At 38.6% G+C, this 22,293-nt stretch overlaps 1 protein-coding gene and 1 pseudogene across 6 annotated transcripts in view; both read right to left on the bottom strand.

Moving 5' to 3' along the window:
* Window positions 1–22,293, bottom strand: part of Setd2 (SET domain containing 2, histone lysine methyltransferase) — a 91,597-nt gene that overhangs the window by 18,739 nt on the left and 50,565 nt on the right. For 5 of the 6 annotated variants that reach the window (XR_005284604.2, XM_038321594.2, XM_038321597.2 and 2 more), the window contains 5 exons: window positions 14,712–14,760; window positions 14,171–14,351; window positions 12,002–12,671; window positions 5,093–5,227; window positions 2,211–2,350 (listed from right to left, as the gene is read on the bottom strand). Coding sequence is in view for 4 of the 6 variants with exons in the window: in XM_038321594.2 (XP_038177522.1) it covers window positions 2,211–2,350; window positions 5,093–5,227; window positions 12,002–12,671; window positions 14,171–14,351; window positions 14,712–14,760 (1,175 nt within the window). In the remaining 2 variants the exon portion in view is untranslated. Of the gene's footprint in view, window positions 1–2,210; window positions 2,351–5,092; window positions 5,228–12,001; window positions 12,672–14,170; window positions 14,352–14,711; window positions 14,761–22,293 lie in introns of those variants that run through there. The other variant, XR_005284605.2, reaches the window with a different exon arrangement.
* LOC119808985 lies at window positions 13,646–13,993 on the bottom strand (annotated as a pseudogene).

Genomic DNA, 22,293 nt, shown 5'->3' with positions numbered 1-22,293 from the left:
TAGGATTAAAGCTGTGTGCCATCACTGGCCCCAGCAAATTTGTTGTTGTTTGTTTTTAAATATATAGTTACTGTCCATAATCAAATCTAGCCTAACTAGAACATAGATATAAATAACTATCCATTTACAAATTACCTATAATTGAGCATATAATACCAACAAAACTGAACAATTATGAAGATGACTGCCTAATTTGCAAAGCTTGAAGTATTACTTTCCAATCTTTTGCAGAAAAGGTTTGCTTGAGATTACTGACATCTACAGTTAGATTAAGTCTCTAACTTTAAAAAATAAAACTATTTGTGTCGAAGTACATGGTGACATGGTATGTGTGAAGGTCAGGAACAACTTTTAAAAGTCAGGTCTCTCAGTCCTTCCAAGGCAAAGGTCCTAAGGACTGAACTCAGGTCATCAAGGCTTGATGGCAAACATTTTTCACTCAACTGAGGCATCTCACCAGTCCTGTCACTACCTTTTTAAAAAATCCCAAACTCGATGTAGACTCACACTAAAAATCTTAGCACTCTGCAAGCTGAGCCAGAAGAATGCTGAGAGATCAAGGACAGACCCTGTCTCATAAAACAGAAAGAAAACAAAATGAGGGCTCATGATATAGCTCAGCTGGTTGAGTGTTTGCCTGACATGCACAAAGTTCTGTATTTAACCTCCATAACCTCAACAGGGCTTGGTGGCGCATGCCTGTAATTCTAACATTTGGAAGGTAGAGGCAGTCATCCTGAGTTCCAGATCAGCCTTGCATTCACAGGAGCTTATCTTTGAAAAACGAAAAACAAACCAACTAAACAAAATATTCTACCTTAAGTTTTCTCTAGAATTCTGGAAATTAAAAGCACACCAAATGGCAGGCTGGGTGTGATGTCACATGCCTTTGAGCTCAGGAGAGACAGGCAGAGATCTCTGTAAATTCAAGGCCACCCCTGGTCTATATAGTGAACTTCAGGCCAGCCAGGGCTACATAGTAAAACTTGTCTTACAAAACAAACATATACCACACACCAAAGGGGCTGATGAAATGGCTTAGCAATTAAAAGGCACCTGCTACCAAGCCTAATCTAGTGATTAGAGATCCTGGGACACATACTGTAGAAGAAAAATAACTCCCTCACGTTGTCCTCTGAAATCTGCATGCATGCATATTTACACATGCACACAAACTATAAATAAATGCAATGGGGTGGATATACCAAAGCATATTTTAAAAGGGCAAAAAAAATCTATCACACATTTTCAGATGTGATTATGAAGCAGGCATTGCAACGCAGCGCACACTTCCAATCCCAGCACTTGAGAGACAGAGGCATTCAAGTCCAGCCTGGGCTACATGAATCCCTGTGTCAAAGGGGGACAAGAACATACACAGCAAGATAGCTCAGTTGAGTTTAGTCCCAAAAATCAATATAAAAAGCTGGACATGGCTGGGTGGTGGTGGCGCACGCCTTTAATCCAAACACTCGGGAGGCAGAGGCAGGTGGATTTCTGCGAGTTCGAGGTCAGCCTGGTCTACAAGAGCTAGTTCCAGAACAGGCTCCAAAGCTACAGAGAAACCCTGTCTCGAAAAACTTAAAAAACAAAACAAAACAAAAAAACAAACAAACAAAACAACAACAACAAAAAACAACTGGACGGGCTGGAGAGATGGCTCAGAGGTTAAGAGCATTATCTGCTCTTCCAAAGGTCCTGAGTTCAATTCCCAGCAACCACATGGTGGCTCACAACCATCTGTAATGGGGTCTGGTGTCCTCTTCTGGCCTGCAGGCATACACACAGACAGAATATTGTATACATAATAATAAATAAATAAATATTAAAAAAAAAAAAACAACTGGACATGGTGGCACGCTTATACTGGAGGGAAAAAAAGACTGGTGGGCCCTCTGGAGCTTGATGGACATCTAGCCTTAGGCTAATCAGCAAGCCCCAAGTGCCAGTGACAAGAAGATGTCTTAGAAGCAATATAAAACAAACAAAATACAGGTGAATGATTCCCAAAACAACTTACAATGACCTTGAATGCATCCACCCCTCAAACACATGAGACTTGGCACACATCCCCTACTGCCCTGCCCAGATGAGATTCTAAAAATTCAACAGTCCTTTAAGTCAATGGAAATCCAATAACTATCAAATTCCAACTGTAGCATAACTGACCAAGTAAAACGAGATCTGGGATGCCTAGTGAATCCTCTTACCTTGTGATTACATGGTAGTAATAGATCTTCCCTTCAGGATCTCGGGCTGTCTTCCAGTTGGGAGGTAAAACAATGGTTTTTGGTTTTGGAGGAGAAGGAGGTGGCAAATCCAGTAAATTATTTGTTACAACCATTTCAGGCTAAAAACAAAACAAAAACTGATAATAAATACATATATAAGTACATGTGTGTATATATTTATATACGTATATATACACACACATACATACATACACATACACAACACCCACATAAATTTTTAATCAGTGATATTTCTTTCATTATGCTACAATTGGGCAAAATGCCTGCTTATATAAATATAAAAAGTATACATTTAACTTCCCTTAAGAAGGATAAATAAAAGGTATATTATGGGAAATAGCTAACAAGACAATACATATGAAAACCCGTAGGGAACTATCAAAACCAAATTTAAAGTATCACACTTTAAAAATACTTAACAGTTTATCATCTAGAGCAATATTTACCAGCATTAATAAAAACAAACAAACCAGCAAGCAATGATAATGGCATATAAAACTCCAGGATACTGGGGTTAACAAGATGATTCAGTGGGTTTTTCTTGCAGTGGATTTTTCTTGCAGAAAAGCTGGGTGTGATGCCCAGTCTCCACTGGCAGCTTACAACTTTCCACTTCCTGGGTATGATGCCTTCTTTTAACCTGACATACACACCAGACATACATATTGGCAAAATACCCATACACTAAAATAAAAATAGCTGGGTGTGGTAGTGTATACCACTAGTTCCAGCACCCCAGAGGCAGGTGGATCTCTGAGTTCCAGGACAGTATGGTCTACAAAGTAAGTTCTAGGATAGCCAGGGATACACAGAGAAACTCTGTCTCAGAAAACCGGGGGGGAGAGGGGAAGACCTACTCCAAATTATTAGTGACTATTTCCTTCTTCTATTATCATTCTTATATCTAAACAGTTCTGTTTTTCTTCAAGTCAAATCCTTAAATGTCTTATCTATTTTTTTTACTCTTTTTCTTTTTGAAACAAGAACTGACTTAGAACTCTCTACACACCACTCAGACTGGTATAAAACTCATGTCAACTTTTCTGTCTCAGTCTCCCAAGTGCTGGATTAAAGTTATAAGCAACCTCATCAATCTTACTAGTCTTTTTAAATAACATTACACTTTGACTACTTTGAATATGATTTAAAGTATGGTGGTCTGAATAAGAATGGTCCCCACAGGGGCTGGAGAGACGGCTCAGAGGTTAAGGGCATTGCCTGCTCTTCCAAAGGTCCTGAGTTCAATTCCAAGCAACTGCATGGTGGCTCACAACCATCTGTAAAGAGGTCTGGTGCCCTCTTCTGGCGTGTGGGCATACATGGAGGCAGAATGTTGTATACATAATAATAATAATAATAATAATAATAATAATAATAATAATAATAATAAAAAAAAAGAACGGTCCCCACAAGCACATATATTTGAGTGCTTAGGTATGGCACTGTTTGAAAGGATTAGAAAGTTGTGGCCTTCTTGGAAGAAGCAGGTTACTGGGGGGTGGGCTTTCAGGTTTTAAAACCCATGCCAAACCCCAGTATTTACCTCTCAGACTGTGGATCAGGATGCAGCTCTCAGCTACTGTCTTAGCACCAAGCATGTCACAATGTTCCCTGACATGACGATAATGGACTAAACCTCTGAAACTATAAGCAAACCCCTAATTAAATGCTTTCCTTTATAAGAGTTGCCTCGCGTTGGCTACAGTGTCTTTCCACAGTAATAGAACAGTGACTTAGACAAATGATGGTACCACTGACCATCACCTCTCTTATTCAGAATGTCAGTTTTCAACAGGAAAAGAATCTCAGTCATCATACTCACAATGCCTAGCAGAGCCAACTTATAGCAAACCTTCAAATACTCCCTTATAGGCTCATTCGATTTACTTCAAGTTGTTTCACATAAAGCATTTTAATTCTATCTCCACTACTTTCCCCGTCTCTTTAAAGCCACCATCAACTGCCAGACTACAACTCTCTCTGAAACTGTCAAGTGTTCTAATACAATATGATCACAGCACTTCTATTTAGTTTTTCCAAGTCCAATTGCAATCCCATTTTATTGAAAACTAATAATAGTACTTCATCAAGATTTTACCATATCCTTCTACCTATATTTCAGGATACTAAAAACATCACTCAATATTATACATATACAACATGCCAAGAGAAATATATTACGTATTTTACATCCCTAGTCTTGTTCATTATATCTCATCTTCTAGTACTCCACAAATACTAATAGGTATTCCAGAAAAAAACTGAAGATGTCGTTATTACTGTGATGTGTTATGTGTGAGTACAGGAACATGCATGCTACCACATGATGGGGCGTGAGAGCAGACTACTTTGTGCATCAGTGCTCCCCATGCACCTTTACAGAAGTGCTGGGGAAACCAAACCTGGACTGCAGGCTTACACAGCAAAGACGTTACTAATTTAGTTATCTTATTGACCCCAAAATTAGTTCTTTCAAGACAACGTCTTGACTGTGACACCACCCAGTCTGCCCTTCAATTCACTGTGTAGCCAAGGTCAGTCTTGAACTCCTAATTCTCCTGCCTCCAGAGCACTGGAATTACAGGTTTATATCATCATTCCCTGCCTTGTGTCTAGAAAATTATTACTTCAAAAGTTTATACTATATCAAAATATAAGATCATTCAAGGGAGGTAACAATAAGAATCCTAGCTAATACATGTGACTGTAATTTCACAGAATGTATGACTTCATTGTATCCACATAAAAACTGGTATTATAATGAATACTAAAAAAATAAATAAATTGGAAAGACAAGATATACACCCAATGAGAGGGTTAACAAGTAAAACATTTCTTACTGGCTGTAAGGACTGAGGCTGCCCTGGTGCAACTATCGTAGTCACGGCGGCAGCTGGCTGCACCACCACTCCTTGTGGGTGAGCTGTGAAAATCTGCTGTCCCTGGAGATACTGAAGACTTGGCTGGGCATAACTCTAAAAAACAAAACGAACAAAGTCATAATTTATATTTCTCTGCCTCGTACTACGTGAGGTAGTAATTGACTTCCAGTATGATGCAGTACACACACACACACACACACACAAACACACACACACACTTTTAAAAAGATATTTTTTATATGTATGTTTGGCTTCAAACATGAAAGGGTTTCGTTTGGTTGTTTGAGACAGAGTCTTATGTAGCTCCGACTGGTTTTGAATTCAGACATTCCTCCTGCAAAATGCCTCCCAAGTTCTGGGATTGAAGAAGTGCAACACCGAATAATTCATTTACTTCAACCTCACACCAATGTATTTAGCACAGGAGTAAAACAAGCACACAAATGTTTCTCCTCTTTTATTCACAGACACTGTCTAACTGTTTAACTTTCAGAGAACTGGAATGCTAACTGCTGCCCCAGGGATTTACAGACAGACACACACACCTACCTCTCCATTCTGCTCTTTTTGGGAAGTACTGCCCCACCCAACTTCTTTTTGTTTACAGTGGAGATAGAAGAATATAATGAATCTAAAATTTTAATAAGCAGAGAAATAATCCAGAATGAAAGCCCTCCACCTCTCAACCTTAAATGATCAGGTGCAGGTAGTTGCTCCCATCCAAGTCTCCTAGTAAGGATTATGTTTAAGATGTAAATCTAGTCATATTACTCCTCAACTGCAGAAAATTTTACTAAAACAATGTGTCTAATTGCTTTAGAAACATTAGGAGCTAGATCTAGATACTTCACTCAAGGCAGTTTTGAGCCCAGAGACTGAGATACTATCAAGTATGAACAAAAGCATCAATACAAATCCAAAATAAAAGAAGTCTAAATGATAACAGTAAAAAACCCAAACAGTATGAAAAAGTTGGCTCTTTCATCTCTGCCAGGTAGGTTCTAAAGATGGAGTTCAGGTTGTCAAACCTGGTAGCAAGAGGTCTTCACCTGTTAAACCAGGCTGGCCTTTAAAACTTTATTTAAAATATTAGTTCATATTAGTGTGCATCCCATGGCATCCATGTAGAAGTCAGAGGACAACATGAAGTTAGTCTTAGCTTCCATCTTTACAAGGCTACTAAGGGTCAAACTCACGCCATCATGCTTGTGAAGCAAGAACTTTACCCACTGAGTTATCTCTCTGGTCTAGAAATATTTTCCTTAAAATGAGACTACCATATCATACATGCTTATATACAAAATATAATAAACTTTTTAAAAAGATCAACAAAAAGGCTAATATCCATCAGAATTCATCCAACTAAGAGATATTGTAATCCTTAGGTAGTTAGTTTCAAAGTTATCAAAGTTGCCTTAAATATCCAAATTTATAGCTTAAATCTTCTACTTAGGACCAAATAAGAAAACTTAAGATAGTCTAACAAAGTAAAAGTGTTTCTAGTAGACATTTTCTCCTTGAGAAGACGCTCAGTTTTTCACTGGCAATGGTCCGAGGTCATTTTCCCATACGTACTATTATTCTCTGCCTCTTTGTAAATATGAATCCAAATCTTCCTTGAACAGAACATGGCATCAGACATAAGCTCTGATGATTACAATCACAGGTTAATAAAGGAGACTGAATCTTCAATGAGACTGCCCTTTATCAGAATATGTTTTCTGATGTCACAAGGGGGTTAAGAAGTCAGGCTGGGTTCAGATCCCAAATCAGAGTAAAATAGGAAAAACGCTATCAAAAATTTTTTTAATTAATATATAACCAGATAATAATCAGAAGTCAATAAAAACGGAAGTTACTAGCAGCAAACAATTATCAATGTTTAAAAGCAGAGGTACAGGTACCTTCCTATCTACTTGCAATCCTGACTTCAGTTTAAGGTTTTGGAGTGACTAGAGGCAGCTAATGACTAAATGGAATTTTGTAGCCCATAAAGCTTAAAATGAGATACTGCAGAGAATTGTTTAAAAAAAAATTCTGGCTTTCCTTCCCAATCTATTAGCAAATTCTGTTAACTTCATCTTTATATATTCTTTCACATGGATAGCATAAAAATTCTATTCTTTTGAGTAGATTACTTAACAATCTTGCAATTAGTCTACTTTTGCCTTGAGCTTTCATTATTTTCTTTCTCAGGGCGACTAAAGTAATCCATTTAGATTATGCCAGATGATATTAATCTTATTAATATTAGATCATGTTAGAGGATTTCTACATTACTCAGACTAAGAAATCTTCAGAGTCTATCATCTTATTTCATACAGGATAGATGTCACAATTATCCCACACAATCTGTGTTACAAGTGTTTAATACTGACTTTACAAAACATTTTAAAAACTAAATCAAAATAGTTATCCTACCCCCAACTCTTTGAAAACAAGATCTCACTATGTGTTCCAGGTTGGCCTTGAACACCTCTGCCTCAGCCTCCCCTCCACCCCTTAACAGTTTAGAGAAAACAAAAACAGTACCAGGGTGCAACATGTTATTTCCAGAGAAAACAAGAGGACGAGCATGCAAGCCTACAATTAAAAATTTGTCTGACAAGATAGTTAACTAAGGCTCACTATGCAGATTTGTTTTGTTTTTCAAGACAGGGTTTCTCTGTAAAACAGCCCTGGCTGTCCTGGAACTTGCTACATAAACCTTTGAACTCACAGAAATCTGCGTGTCTCTGCCTCCCAAGTGCTGAGATTCACGGTGTTTGCAACCAAAGCCAAGCTTACTATGCAGAAATTTTAAAGATGTATTTTTTATTACTTTTATTTATGTGCATGAATCAATGCCGTGTTTATGTGCTGGGATCCTCAGGGGCCAGAACAGGAGTCACAAGCATCTGTGAGCTGTTTGACATGGGTGATGAGAACCAAACTCAGGTCCTCAAGGAGCTCAAGCGCTATTAACCAGTAAGTAAGCCAGTTTTCTAGCTGGTTGCAAAATTTTTCAAGTGTTGACTACTACAGAGCAGAGCTGTGTTTCTTTAGTTTGCAGACTGGTTCCAAATATTAGCAACAAGATAACCTCTGGTTTCAGATAGCAGAATCTAAATTTATAATATCAGGTGCCAAATTTGACCTGTTTCTTAAATGCAAAAGCAATGTTTAAAGAATGAGACTATCTCACAGGACAGTAATTTCAAAAGTAAATGGTTTAAGAAAATGCTGACTATATCAGCTCCTGAGCCAAATAATCACCCAAAATCATATCATTTATTAGTAGATATAGTTAAAGAAAGTATGAACCAGTCCCCAGGTTTAATATTTTCTTTCCCTGTCTAAGTCAGCTAATAATCATTTGAAGATGCAAAAAATCAGTATCAATAACAAGTATTGGCTTTAAAAATGCTGAATATGGTAGAAGTACTTAGTAAGTCTGAGGTAAAAGGCAGCAACCTTGAGCTACCTATGAAGCTACTGCTTCAGCATACCAATTGGTTATCCAATACCAAAATAGAAAATATAGAAGTTACATACAGACCGTGCAAGATGTTATTTAGGAACACACACACACAAAAAGCTTTTAGAAGAAAAGTACTTCAAACTTTAAGAAGCTATTAACTGGTTTTCAGTTTAAATTAAATAATGCAATAGGTAGCTGGGCGATGGTGGCGCACGCCTTTAATCCCAGCACTCGGGAGGCAGAGGCAGACGGATCTCTGTGAGTTCGAGACCAGCCTGGTCTACAGAGCTAGTTCCAGGACAGGCTCCAAAGCCACAGAGAAACCCTGTCTCGAAAAACCAAAAAAAAAAAAAAAAAAAAAAAAAATGCAATAGGTATACATATTTGTGAGACACAAAAAATATTTTATCACTGTTAAACCTCTTCATTTGCCAAGCAGTGGTGGCACACACCTTTAAATCCCAGCAGTTGGGAGGCAGAGGCAAGTGGATTTCTGGGTGTTTGAGGCAAGTCTGGTCTACATAGTGAGTTCCAGGACAGCCAGGGCTACACAGTTAAACCCCGTTGGAGAACCCACACACAACAACAATAACAAGAAAAATTAAAAAACCTCTTTTACTTGGGGAAATCTGAGAAGACTGGTTTGCTATTTCGTATGACTTGAAACCTTTCACCCTATAGAATGAGTTCAAGGCCAGCCTGAACAGTTTAATGAGACGTACTTCAAAATAAAAAAACACAAAGAGGTTTGGGGCTGTAACTCAGTGGTAAGAGTGCTTGCTCGAAACATAAAACACTCTGGGATAACTTCTGGGCACCTAAAGAGAGTGTGAGTGTGTGTGTGTGTGTGTGTGTGTTTGTGTGTGTGATGCACCATGTCTGGCTGACAGCTTGTTTCTGGTATTTTGGTAAGTTAAAACATATAAGGGAAAGCATAATTATTCGGTCCTATTTCAAATAGAGAGGGAAATTGCTGCGTAACATTCTATAAAAGGAAAACCTTTTAAAGCACTGAAGTAAAATGTGGTCTTAGTGTAACTCTGTCACTCATAAATGTTAAGACAGCTACAGGTCATATGACCTGTTAAAGCTGAGCTTTTGCTTAATGTGAAAAATACAGTGAAAAAGTTTATAACAAATTTTTCCAAATGTCAAAACAAGTATAAATGCTAAATCTGTACATTTACATTTCTGTTTATCGTGGATTATTGTATCATCAAGAGTATCACAACTTATATCTCTCAGTACCCCATGTGTTGCTATGGCAGATAACAGGGTCTGAACGTCACAGACCTAAACCTTTTGAAATGCATCATTATCAATACATACCATCTTATGCAAAAGGCACTATGCTATTTCATACTTCTCCCAAAATACACTAATAAAATCTATATTAACAACCACGCTACATGTTTCTCATTATCCAAACCCCTAAATCACCTCTAATCAACTAATTTCACAGAGAAGGGAAGAGACTCCATTTACCTACTACTCAAGGATATAGAAAGTAAACTAGGGAGTCACTAAAAATACCTTTGATAGGGGCAGAATGAAAGACTAAAAAGGAAGTAACACCACCCGAGATAGGGTTTCTCTGTATAACAACTCTGGCTGTCCTGGAACTTGCAATGTAGACCAGGCTGGCCTCGAACTCAAAGAAATCTGCTGTCTTCACCTCTCAAGTGCTGGGATTAAAGATGTGTGCTTCCACTGCCCGGCTCCAAGTCCTAAACCTAATAATTAAACCCCGAAGAAATCTTGCTCACTGGAAGGATAGGGAGTAGGTGGGAAAAGCACCAAGATTTATACCTACCACTTGTACTGGCTTTTGGGGAACCTATTCTCTTTGGTGTTAGGAACTAAACTCTAGTCCTTTGGAAGAACAACCATCTTAATCATTGAGCCATCTCTCCTGCCCTGAGGAGTCTTGAGTCTTTCATTTGTTGTAGCTTAGACTTTCAAACACTTCAGCAACCAGACTGGTATAGAACCTTTTCTTTTTCTACAGAATAAGGTGTCAAAACCAGAGTTATATATGCATGTTAGGCAAACACTGTACCACTAAGCTATTCATTCCCTCAGCCCAGAAATAAAGGAGTATTTTTATTGATTCCCTGATAAACATTCTTAGAGAAACTCAAAGCATATATAGTTGAATTGTGTGAGGAGTTAGATTCAGTGACTAGCATTGAAAACTACAATTATGTCAACACAAGTTATTTTCATTATAGACCGCAGTGGTCAAGCCTACGTGATGATGACTCTCCAGTGGTTCCCACCTCCTGGCACGCACACACTCTTCCCTTTGTGATGAACAGATAAAATAAAGTGATAGGAACTGTGGGTAATTCTACTGGGAAGCCTTGGTTGTGAATGGCTGTCAAGTGAATCCTCCATTCCTAATCTAGCCTTCAGATAACTACAGAACTTGAAAATAGCTTGACTCTAATTTCATGGAACCTGATCCAGACCACTCAAACTGAGTTGCTTCTAAATTCCTTACACATGCAAACTGTGACATACTAGTCTTAAGAAACTAGTCTTCACTGGGGCAGTGGTGATGCACACCTTTAATCCCAGCACTTGGGAGGCAGGGGCAGGCAGGTCTCTGTGAATTCAAAACCAGTCTGGTCTACAGAGTTCCAGGACAGGCTGGGCTACATGGAGAGGCTCTGTGTAGCACGAATAATAAAAACCCAGACACTGAAATTGGGGTTCAACCAGAAAAACAGAGCAGCCAAACCACTACAGATGTCTTACCAAGGCTGGGTGATAGTAGACTAAAAAGACTAAGCCTCTCTTTCCTCCCATTTTATATTCCCTCTAGTGCTGGGATTAACGGCATATGACTTCCTACTACTAGGACTAAAGGTGCAAGCCACCATCACCTGGATTTGTTTCTGCATTGATCTTGTGTAGCCCAGAGTAGCCTTGATCTCACAGAGATCCCTCTGACTCTGTCTCCCAAACCCTGGGATTAAAGGTGTGTGTCACTATTGCCTGACCTTTAGTGGCTACAGCTTTGCCTCTGGCAGGATTTGTCTTCAGGCAGGATTTATTTATCAAAATTTATCAAAGATTTATCTATCAACCCTGTCTTGATAAAAAAAAAAAAAAAGTATTAGTCTCCACACCCCCAACAACATTTTACATAGCAGATAATATCGATGCAATAGATCCAAGGTCTAGGGGTATAATTCAGTGAGAGAATGCTTGATGAGCTCATACATAAGGTCCCAGGTTTTATCATTAGCACCAGAAAACAAACAAGATAATCAATGACATCACTTTTTCCTTCTTATCGGATTAATTAGCATTTCAAGTGAAATCAGGTCATCAACAGCAGGCTTTCTCTTAGCATGGCATTAACAAGATTTAAAATATGAACAGAGTTTCTGATTAGTTACCTGCACAATTGGTGGAGTTGTCTGTGAATATGGAGATGTCACACCATAGACAGTTGAACATGTCTGTCCTTGATAATATATGGTTGCTTGAGACTGTGCAGGAGAGTACTGCTGCTGTACACTGACAGACTGTTGGTTTGAATCCCAGACATTATAATTCTGTCCTTGGACTGGGCCTGGAGCTTGTACTGGCATTACAGGAACATTGGAGTCTTGGTGTACCACACTTTCATTCTGAGCTACATATTGTGAACTGGAAACTTCCACAGAGGCTGCCACATGTGGCACCACTGGCACTGATGGAGGAGCAGCAAGGGATTCTGTAGGATGTCCTACCAAGGGCTGAGCATGATCATAAGGGGCAGGAGAGCACACAGGGTCCATGCTGGGTGTGGGCAGAAGCACCTTTCCAGCATTAGGGTTGCTGGGATCCACATAAGCTTGCATGGGATAACCTGGTGGATAGCCAGCAAAGGGGTGATGAGAGGCATTATAGCCCAGAGAGTCAAAGGGTAGTGGTGATGTCATCCCCAAGTTCTGCAGCTGTTGTTGTTGCTTCTGAGCCTCCCTCTGTGCTACCTCTTGCTCAAACAACTTCCTGCGCTCCTCTGTAGAAAGTTTATTTCGGTCTTTAATTCGTACTTTCTTTTTAGAAGTTGGTGTATCATATCTACAAAGAAAACAATACCACAAAAGATTACCAAATCATGGATATAACCAAAATACTTATAAAACAGTAAGCCACACATTGATAATTCTTCTCAAATTATAAAGTAACCACTAACCAAATCAAGTCTAGTTTGGCACTGGCTAAGAATCATACTCAAAATTAACTAATGAGAGTTGTTATTCAGGGTTTGATTGAATTCAACACCACCACTGCACAAATGAAACCAAAGAAAGGGAGCTAGAAAAAAGAAGGCTCAGCGGTTAAGAGCCAATACTGCTCTTGCAGAGGACCAGAGTTCAGTTCTCAACACCCCTGTCAGGTAGCTCACAACTGCTTATAACTACTCCAGTTCTAAGAGGATCCAAAGCTTTCTGGCATACAAAGGCACTCATGTTCCTACATGTGTGCACACACATATGCATTTTTAAAAATTAATCTTTAAAATATACTGGGCTGGGGAATATAGCTCAGTGGCAGGGTGTCTACAATGTACAAGACCGTTCAATCCAGGGAACCATAAAACAAACAAAAAGAACCTGGCAGCCAGAACAGAAACCCGGGAAATCCAACACTTGAATAATTCCACCTCTACTCTCAGACTAGTTACACCAGCTTCCTATTCTTTAGAGTTGAGGCTGATTCTGTAAGCACAAATATAGAGATTTTAAAACCTCAACATGATGAAACCCATTTCTTCATAAATAAGAAAAGGAACAGTGACACAGGAAAAGAAATAGTCCAATATCAATCTAATCCAGGGCTCCTAGAGCCCCAAGAATAAGTCAGCAAAGTGTCTGCTGTCCAGAAGGAGGATCTGAGCTTTATCCTCAATACCCATACAAAAAGCCAGTAGTAGCAGCTGACACCATATGGATCCCAGGGATCAAACTCAGGATCTTCAAGCAGCAGGCTTTTTTTTTTTTTTTTTTTTTTTTTTAAGGAGCTCTGGTAAAGTTTTATTAAAGGAAAACTTTTTACTTTTCACCAGTCTGTTCTGGCATGCTTCTAATAATGTCAGAATCACCTGGGTCAATGATGGCCAGCGTGCATATTCTGTAGTTATTTCCACACGCTGTGCCCAACTCAATGTTATTGCCACTGTAGTGATGGACACCAATTTTAGCCAACATGGCATAGTATTCTATTTCAGATTTCCTCAAGGTGTAGCAGTTGTTGGCGAGGATCACCAATTTCGCTTTGCCCTGTCTAATCATCTTCAGAGTCTGTTTGTATCCCAGCACGTACTTCCCACTTTTCATAACAAGCTAGAGCAGAGAGTTGATCGACTCCAGAGACTTTTTCATCTTCTTTGCGGCCACCATCTTCCTGCCTTAGGTGCAGGACAGCCCCCAACCAAGACCAGCTGCCAAGATGGCCGGGGAGCCCAGCAGGCTCTTTTACCTACTATCTCACTAGTCTACCTACTACTCCATTTTCATTTCTTTGTATTTGACTTGGAAACTTTTAGATTTGCCGAAATAAGAAAAACTCACACTTACCTATCATCTGGCCTTTTTGTTCCCCGTTCATAGGCAGAAGATGGTGGTGAGAGAGAGCCCCTTCGTTTCCTTTTCTCTTTATTCTGAGCTGGCTTGTCTGGGTCTCTCTCTCTCGACCTGTTAGGAGTCTTTGGAATGGTTTGATCTCTGAAGGCAGCAGCGTCCCTTCCTCGTTCAGTTACTAGGAGGATAAGTTATTATTTGTAAAGTTTATTTGAGTTGGAAAGTAAAACATCATGTATATAATAAAACTTCTATCCAATAGCAAATGTATGAACTCTTCCCCTTATTTAGTCCTGACTTTGAATTTAAAGGTTCTAATTTTTAGTTGCTTGACACTGAGGAATCAAAACCAAATTCCAACTTCCTTATTCTAAGTCTGAGGCTAAGCAAGATTTCACATGCAGGAGAAAGACTGAATTTACTATATAAAAGGTAGGTCCTGAAAAAGTTCAAGATCACCCTTTGCAAATCCCCAAGGACTCCTCAATTACCTACAGAATTCTTATAAATCTACCTACACAAGTATTCTTCAACCTACCTGTGCTCTCCTTTTCAGTTTGACTTTTCTTTGGAATTCGATATACCTCCTGTGGAGAGTGGGAGAAGATGAGTTAACAGTGTGAAATAAAGAGATGGATGCTTTGAAATTGACAGATTTCATGAGAACATCAAGGTATGGGGAAGTAGGTAAGTCATTACAAGGAAAACATATTGGTCGGTATTTAATTATTCTCTAAAATTTAATGCATTTGATTTTAAATAAATAAAATAAGACCTAGCCATATGAAATTGAGCAAAAGAAGATGAATATATAGGTATATATTTTACATTTACCAAGGTTGCATTATCTCACAACACAGAATAAATTGACTGTTTCTGACAAGAACACACTTCCTGAGAATTCTAATTCACACACACATATATTCCTGCAAAAAAATACAATAAAAGTCATCTATAATTTCTTTACTGAGTATATTAATAAGGACAATTCTAATGTCTCACCAAAAATTCTCACTAAGAGCAGTAACTCAGTTATATAAAAATACTTTGAAAATTACATGCATAAAGACAATTCTTGCTGGTCAGCATAGAGATGAAAAACACAATATCTCTCACACACCCCAGACAAGCATTCCACTTTTTGAACTATGCTTTAGCTCCACTACCATCACATGCTTTACCATGCTAGAAAATAAATTAAGGTCTTGGGACACACTGGGCAATTCAGTGTATTTTTTTTTCTATGGATGCAAAAACCCCGCTAATGGTCAAATTATCTACTTTCATGGGACTGCTAAGGAAGGAGGGACGGAGGGAGGAAAGGAGAGAAGCAGGCAGGCAGGCAGGCAGGCAGGCAGGCAGGGAGGGGGAGAGAAAGATGCACACTATGATTAGTTCATCAATATTCCCAAATGGCATCTAGTATTATACCAAAACTGATCAAGATAAATGTTAACTATGTTTTTATGCCTCAAAATACACATACTTGCTATGTAATTTGAAGAATATGCTTTGCTGGTCTGACAGTTCCACACTGGTAGTGCATGGGCACAAGTTCTTACCCGGCTACTGAGTGAAGTAAGCCAATCAATAACCAGTCTACACATTCTCAATGGCACATAACAATACTCTCCCATGACAGTTGTGTAGTATTACTCACACCCATGTTGTCTAGTTACCATCTGTGTAACCGAATTTTGAGAATGTACTCCAAGAAAACTAAACTCATTTCACATTATAATTAGATCTAGTAATATTCGAGGAAAATGAGAAACAGTCCATGTTACACAACTGAAGAAGGGTGAAGATGAATTATTCAAGCAGGGAGTAGTGTCATGAGGCTTTAATCCCAGCACTCAGGAAGCCGAGGCAGGTGGATTTCCATGAGTTAGAGGTCTACAGACAGAGTTCCAGGACAGTCAGAGCCATATACTGAGGCCCTGAGATTAATGCACAAATGTAGATTCCTCCATTCTCTTTGCCCCTAGAATCCTCCTCCTCGTGTTCAGGACTTTTATTAGAACTGTGGTTCTTCATTCTATCTATCTATCTATCTATCTATCTATCTATCTATCTATCTATCTATCTATCTATCTATCTATCTATTTTTTCAAGACAGAGTTTCTCTGTAGCTTTGGAGCCTGTCCTGGAACTAGCTCTTGTAGACCAGGTTGGCCTTGAACTCACAGAGATCTGCCTGTCTTTGCCTCTTGAGTGCTGGGATTAAAGGCATGCCACCAAACTGTGGTTCTTTACTACAGATGATTCCAGGAAGTCTTTTATATTAGTAATACCCAAGACAAACTGAATTTTGAGTCGCGGGTTTCAGAAACCCTTCTTTGTAAAAAGCTCCGGATATAAATGATGCACAGTGAAAGCTGAGGACCACTGTAGTGCTTACTGTCTTTTCTTAAAAGTTCTGAGGGCTCCTAGAAACAAAGCCTCTGGGAATGAACTATCTTTCTGCCCTTGGCTCAGAGTATGGGGGCTCTCTCTCTTTTTGAGCAGCTTTTGCCTGCTGAGAGGATATATTTCAATCAGCTACTCCCTTCTCTTCTTGGGAATGTCTACAACCATCTAGCTGTCAGTTTCTAGCTGTGGGTACTGTATCAGGGACAAGCTGACACTCTCAGCTCTGGTTTCTCCATTCCACCAAGTAACCAAACTTGGGGAAAAGTAAAGCTGCTACTTATCAGCAACCATCTGTACTGTAAATTAATCTGAACAACTATCTGAAAATACTATGTAAATCTAGGTACTAAAAATTCGACATGTTCATTCATAAAGAAAACTTTGAATAGATATATCAAAGATCCACTTACAGATAACACAGCTTCATTCTTTCCACAGGATCCTGACATTATAAGTGTTCATGAAAACTACCAAAAAACAAACAAACAAAAAAACCTTATAGACTTAAAAAGGTGCAGACTTTGTGATGGTAGTTAATGTGCCATTAAACGCCTTCAAAAGCTTACATAAACTGCTAACTTGAAAATATATTCTGAGGCCAACAAGAGAGTAGAACAAGGGTGTCTTCTGGGACTAACATAGTAGAAGGGGACAGTGGGGGAAAAATATCTTTCCCACATGCAGTGTTACACACACATAATTCTGTTGTTTTTCTATTATTATTATTATTATTATTATTATTTTAAAGTTATGTGTATGTGTAATGTGAGGAATTCCCCTCTGTATGCTGTTAATATGTTTTATTACCATTGGTGAAGAAAGAAACTGCTCTGGCCTATGGCAGGAAAGAATATAGTAAGGCAGGAAATCTAGGGAGAGATAGAGGAGGAAACAAGGCAGGTTCAGGCAGATACCACATAGCTGCCAAAGGAGACAGATGCTGGATCCTGACAGGCAAGCCACAGCCTTGTGGTGATGCACAGATTAAAAGAAATGGATTAATTTAAGACTTAAGAGCTAGCTAGAAATATGCTTGAACCATAGGCTAAACAGTGCTGTGATTAATAGTTTCTATGTAATTATTCACATCTGGGTGGCTGGAAAACAAGTGCAGTCTCTGTTTACATATGTGTGTAAATGGCATATATACATGAACACAGGTTCCCAGAAGCCAGAGGTACTAGATTTTCCTGGAGCCTAAGTTACAGGTGATTGTGAACTCAGAGCCCCAAGAAGAGCAAGGTTATACATGCTCTTAACTGGTGGGCCACCTCTCCGGCCCAAACTACATGTTTGTTCTTTAAAACAGATTTCTTACATTCACAAAATAAATTACTAGCACTGACTGTTGGTAATTTAACTGTAGTCAAGATGAGCAGTACTACCTAAAAGTAAACAGAATGAGTTTATTAGTGTCTACCCAAGATTGGGAGTTGAATAACTTCACCTTCCACTTTATGAAGTCAAAACTAAATGGAAATGGATTATCTACTCCTTCCTCAATTTATGCATTAGGAGACTGAACTCCTAAAACTGAAAATGGATGGTACCAAAGTCCCATTATATTTTGAAAGATGAGCAGGAAACAGCCTTGTGAAGACAACTGTGAAATTTCTTTGGATCATTTTATCTGGTAAATGAAGAGTATTAATGTATCAGCCTGACTAATAGGAAGTCCACCAGGAAAGATGTCAGTCACAGTCAGTGAGTCCACTGAAGAAAATATTAAAATCACTTCATTTGCCAAGTGGTAGAGGCGCACGCTTTTAATCCCAGCACTAAGGGAAGCAGAGTCAGGTGGATCTCAGTGAATTTGAGGCCAGCCTGGTCTACAGAGCTAGTTCCACGACAGGTTCCAAAGCTACCGAAAAAACCTCTCTCGAAAACAAACAAACAAAAAACCACTTCACTTTCTTCATTCTCATCAGGAGATCAGCACATAAGACAGCTCTGTAGGTTAGGAGTCTGGCTCTGTATTCAACCCTTAATCTCAGAAGACTAAACGAATCTTACCTCTTCACTCCATCCAATATTTAGGTATTTTTTTTTATTTCTTTAGCACTTAGGTAGTACTCCTAACTAACACACACATAAACACTCAAGCTATAACTGTTTTGAGCCAAGAACATCTTTTCTTTGCTATATTTCTAGCACCAGACAGTGGCCAGCAGATAGTTAATGCTCAATTGTTAAGTAGATTAACAAGTGAAATTCTACTCATTTATAAAAATCACCCACACAATATTACATAAACTATCTCAAACAGTAGGGTGGTGACCATCTGAAGAGAGTTACCTGTAGAAATCTAGTTTGCTGATGTAGAAAACAAAAGTATCAACTACAGCCTAAAAGCATATACCGATGCTCTTATTTTGTAATACTTAAGATATACACTACCTGCCACAAAAGAATTCACAGCACAGAAGAAATTCTAGGAATTGGTGAATTAGCACACCTGTAATCACAGGACTAGGGGGGCTGGGGCAAGATGTTTAAAAAAGTTCAAGGTAACGTTACCGACATAGCAAGTTCCCAGCAAACCTGGGCTACCTGAGATTGTTTAAAAAAACCAACACTCAGAAGAATGGCTGAAACTTGATTCTCATATATTATTTTTAACACTGCTAAAAAAGAGATTACTGTATGTACATTGTATATAAAAGAGAATAAAGATTAAGTAATAATCCTAGTTTGAGATCATCCAAGCCTAGATTTTGTACAAAACACAAACCTTTTTGTCTTTTGAAGACAGAATGTCCCATAGTACAAGCTAATCTCAAACTCAGTATATTTGAGGATGACTTTTAGCTCCTCATTCTTCTGCCACTACTTCCAAAGTGTTGGAATTATGTTCTATGAAAGAAAGTTTACCTATCATTTTCATTCTGTTTTTGATTCAAACCATAAAAAACTTTTTTATTTAAGCAGAAAAATTTCCAAATAAACTGCCTGGAATCAAAGCTTAAATTGATTCAATCTTTATTACACTACAATATTTCTGAAAACTCAGAAGGCAAATTTAGAGATGTCTACCTGAATGTTTTATCTTCAACTTGAAACAAGAACTATCTCAGCTGGTTATTAAAGTGAGATATGTGTGTAAGTGCCAAGACATTTCTAGTTTTTGTGAAAATGTATCTGTATTTGGGTATAATAAATCTATATACACAAAAGAATTTAGAATAAAAATAAATAAACTCTGTATTTAAAAATGTAATAAAACAGAACAAAGAGTCAAGACTTTGGTCCTCACACTTGCAAGGTGAGTACTTCACCAATGGACCTGCCTCCACAAAACCCCCATTCTTTTATAATGCAGGGGCTTGTTTTAACAAATAAGAGGCTGAAAAAAAAATTTAAAAAAATTTCAAAATTTATACATCTTAAAAAAAAAAAAGGAAATCAAACAGGTCAAAGGAAGAGAAGATAATTCTGTGGAAGAAAAGATACAAAGTAGCTGAAAATAGGGCTCAGCAGTTAAAAGCATGTACTATTCTTGAAGAGGACCCAAACTCAACAGCACCCATATTATAAATGGCTCAGAATTACACATAACTCCAGCTCTGCTTCCATGGGTACCTGAACTCACAAATACATATACACACACAAACACATAATACATTTTTAATAACTAAAAAAATATAAGAAAAAAGCTATGGGCTAGAAGACAGTCAGTCTTATGTTGATAAGATTCGGAGAAACTACAAGAATAGAAAATGCATTGGATAGGCAGGGGTACAGCTCAGTTGGCAGAATGCTAGCCTAGTATGAACAAAACTTAGGCTCCACACAGCCAAGTATGGTGGTGCATTCTTGTAATCCCAGCACTCAGGAGGTTTCTCTATATAGTTCTGTAGTTCTGGCTATCCTGAATAAACTATGTAGATCAGGCTGGCTTTTATCTCACAGTTCTGCCTCCCTAGGATTGAAGGCATGCGTTCACAACAAGCTGTTTTCTTATTCCTAACCATCTGAACAAGTTACCTACAATTACTAGATTGCAGGACCTACTTTTTTTTCCTTAGTAGTTTTGAAAAGTACTTGGAAGCTTCTTGTAAAACAATATAGTACTTTAATAAAACAACCTCGCTATTTGGAAGGGTGAGGCAAGAGGACTGAAAATTCAAGACCAACCTAGACTACAGAGTGAGTTAAAGGAAGCCTGGGCAATGAGTGAAACAAACCCTATCTCAAACTAAAACCAACAAAATGAGCTGGAGATGTGAGTGGCATAATGTCCCCAAGTCAAGATCCTCAGTACCACCCTTCCCCACAACAAAAGTCACAAACGAGCTGCTAGGAATATAATCTAAAAGTAGAATTATAATGAAGTATGCAACAATTTCTAAAACATTTTGGAAAAACTACAGATATAGTTCAGAGGTTGTCTACCATATACAAAGCCCTGGGTTCAACCATAAATGAAATAATATTTCTGGAAATGAAAAAATACTTAATACTGACTATTCTTAAGCCAAAACATTTATCAGAACAAAATAATGTATGGTATCTGTTCTGTAAGAGGATATTTTATGTTAACGTACAGTGTGCACATGTGCATGTGTGTACAGATCATACTGGCTGTGTGCTTGGAATTGGGGCACTGTGCATGGCTCAGAGGTGCAATCGGCTCCACCATGCTGGACAGTGCAGAGCACAGGCAAGAACTACCGTATTAAACCATAATAATAGCGCAGCTTAAGTTTCAGACTGGGCAGGCAAACAGGTGTTACCGTATTACCCCTACTAATGGCACAACTTAAGTTTTTAAGAAGCACTTACCATTTTAAGAAGTGCTCCTGGACAGTAAAGAATTACAGGTTCACAATAGGACAGATTCAGACATAAAAGACCTCTAAATGGGTCACAGTGTTGGATAAATGTATGTAGGCTTGGGAGACAAAAAAACGGGTATAAAAAAGGGTAAAGTCTTTTAAAGAGACAGAGTACATATAGTCAGAGATTTAAAAAAAAGCGCTTAAGCTTTTCCTCACACTTTTCAAATGTAATCATATCTCCTATAATGTTTTAAACATAAAACTCACCACAGGTACACGGAGGGTGGTGGCGCACGCCTTTAATCCCAGCACTTGGGAGGCAGAGGCAGGAGGATCTCTGCCAGTTTGAGGTCAGCCTGGTCTATAGAGTGAGTTCCAGGACAGCCAGAGCTACACAGAGAAACTGTTTCTCAAACCAATCAAAAACTCACCACAGTCCTGCTGAAGTTAAGAGTGGACCCCACTGACGCCCAGTCATCCCAAAACACCTTTTAAGGGAGCACAGTCCATTTCTTTCCCATCTGACATCTATAGACCTACTTATTAGAGAAGCCGTTCTAGCTACAAGCCCTTATAACAAAAGTTATGAATGTCCTTCAATGTTCAATCACAGATCACAGGCTGAAAAACACTACAACATTAAGGGTGAGCAGAGACTTAGGCAAACACTGAGGTGATGGTTGTGACAACTGAAGAAAGAACCTCACTCAGTCTCTAAACCAGATGCAGATTGAAAAACGTGTGGCACATATTTAACAACAATTACACAATTCCATGGGCTGCTAGGCAAGAACAAAGAAATCAGTATTATTTGGGGCAGAATAAAGACCAGATGAATATAAGGTTTAAATCAGAAGATCTGAGTCAGCTCAAACTAAATCATAACTTCATGGTCCTTCTTGGTTTTGTTTTTCAGCGGATAAAAACACC

This window comes from Arvicola amphibius, chromosome 3, assembly GCF_903992535.2.
Source record: "Arvicola amphibius chromosome 3, mArvAmp1.2, whole genome shotgun sequence".
Lineage (NCBI taxonomy): Eukaryota > Metazoa > Chordata > Mammalia > Rodentia > Cricetidae > Arvicola > Arvicola amphibius.
The sequence above is the reverse complement of the archived record's forward strand: the minus strand, read 5'-3'. Positions and strand labels throughout refer to the sequence as shown.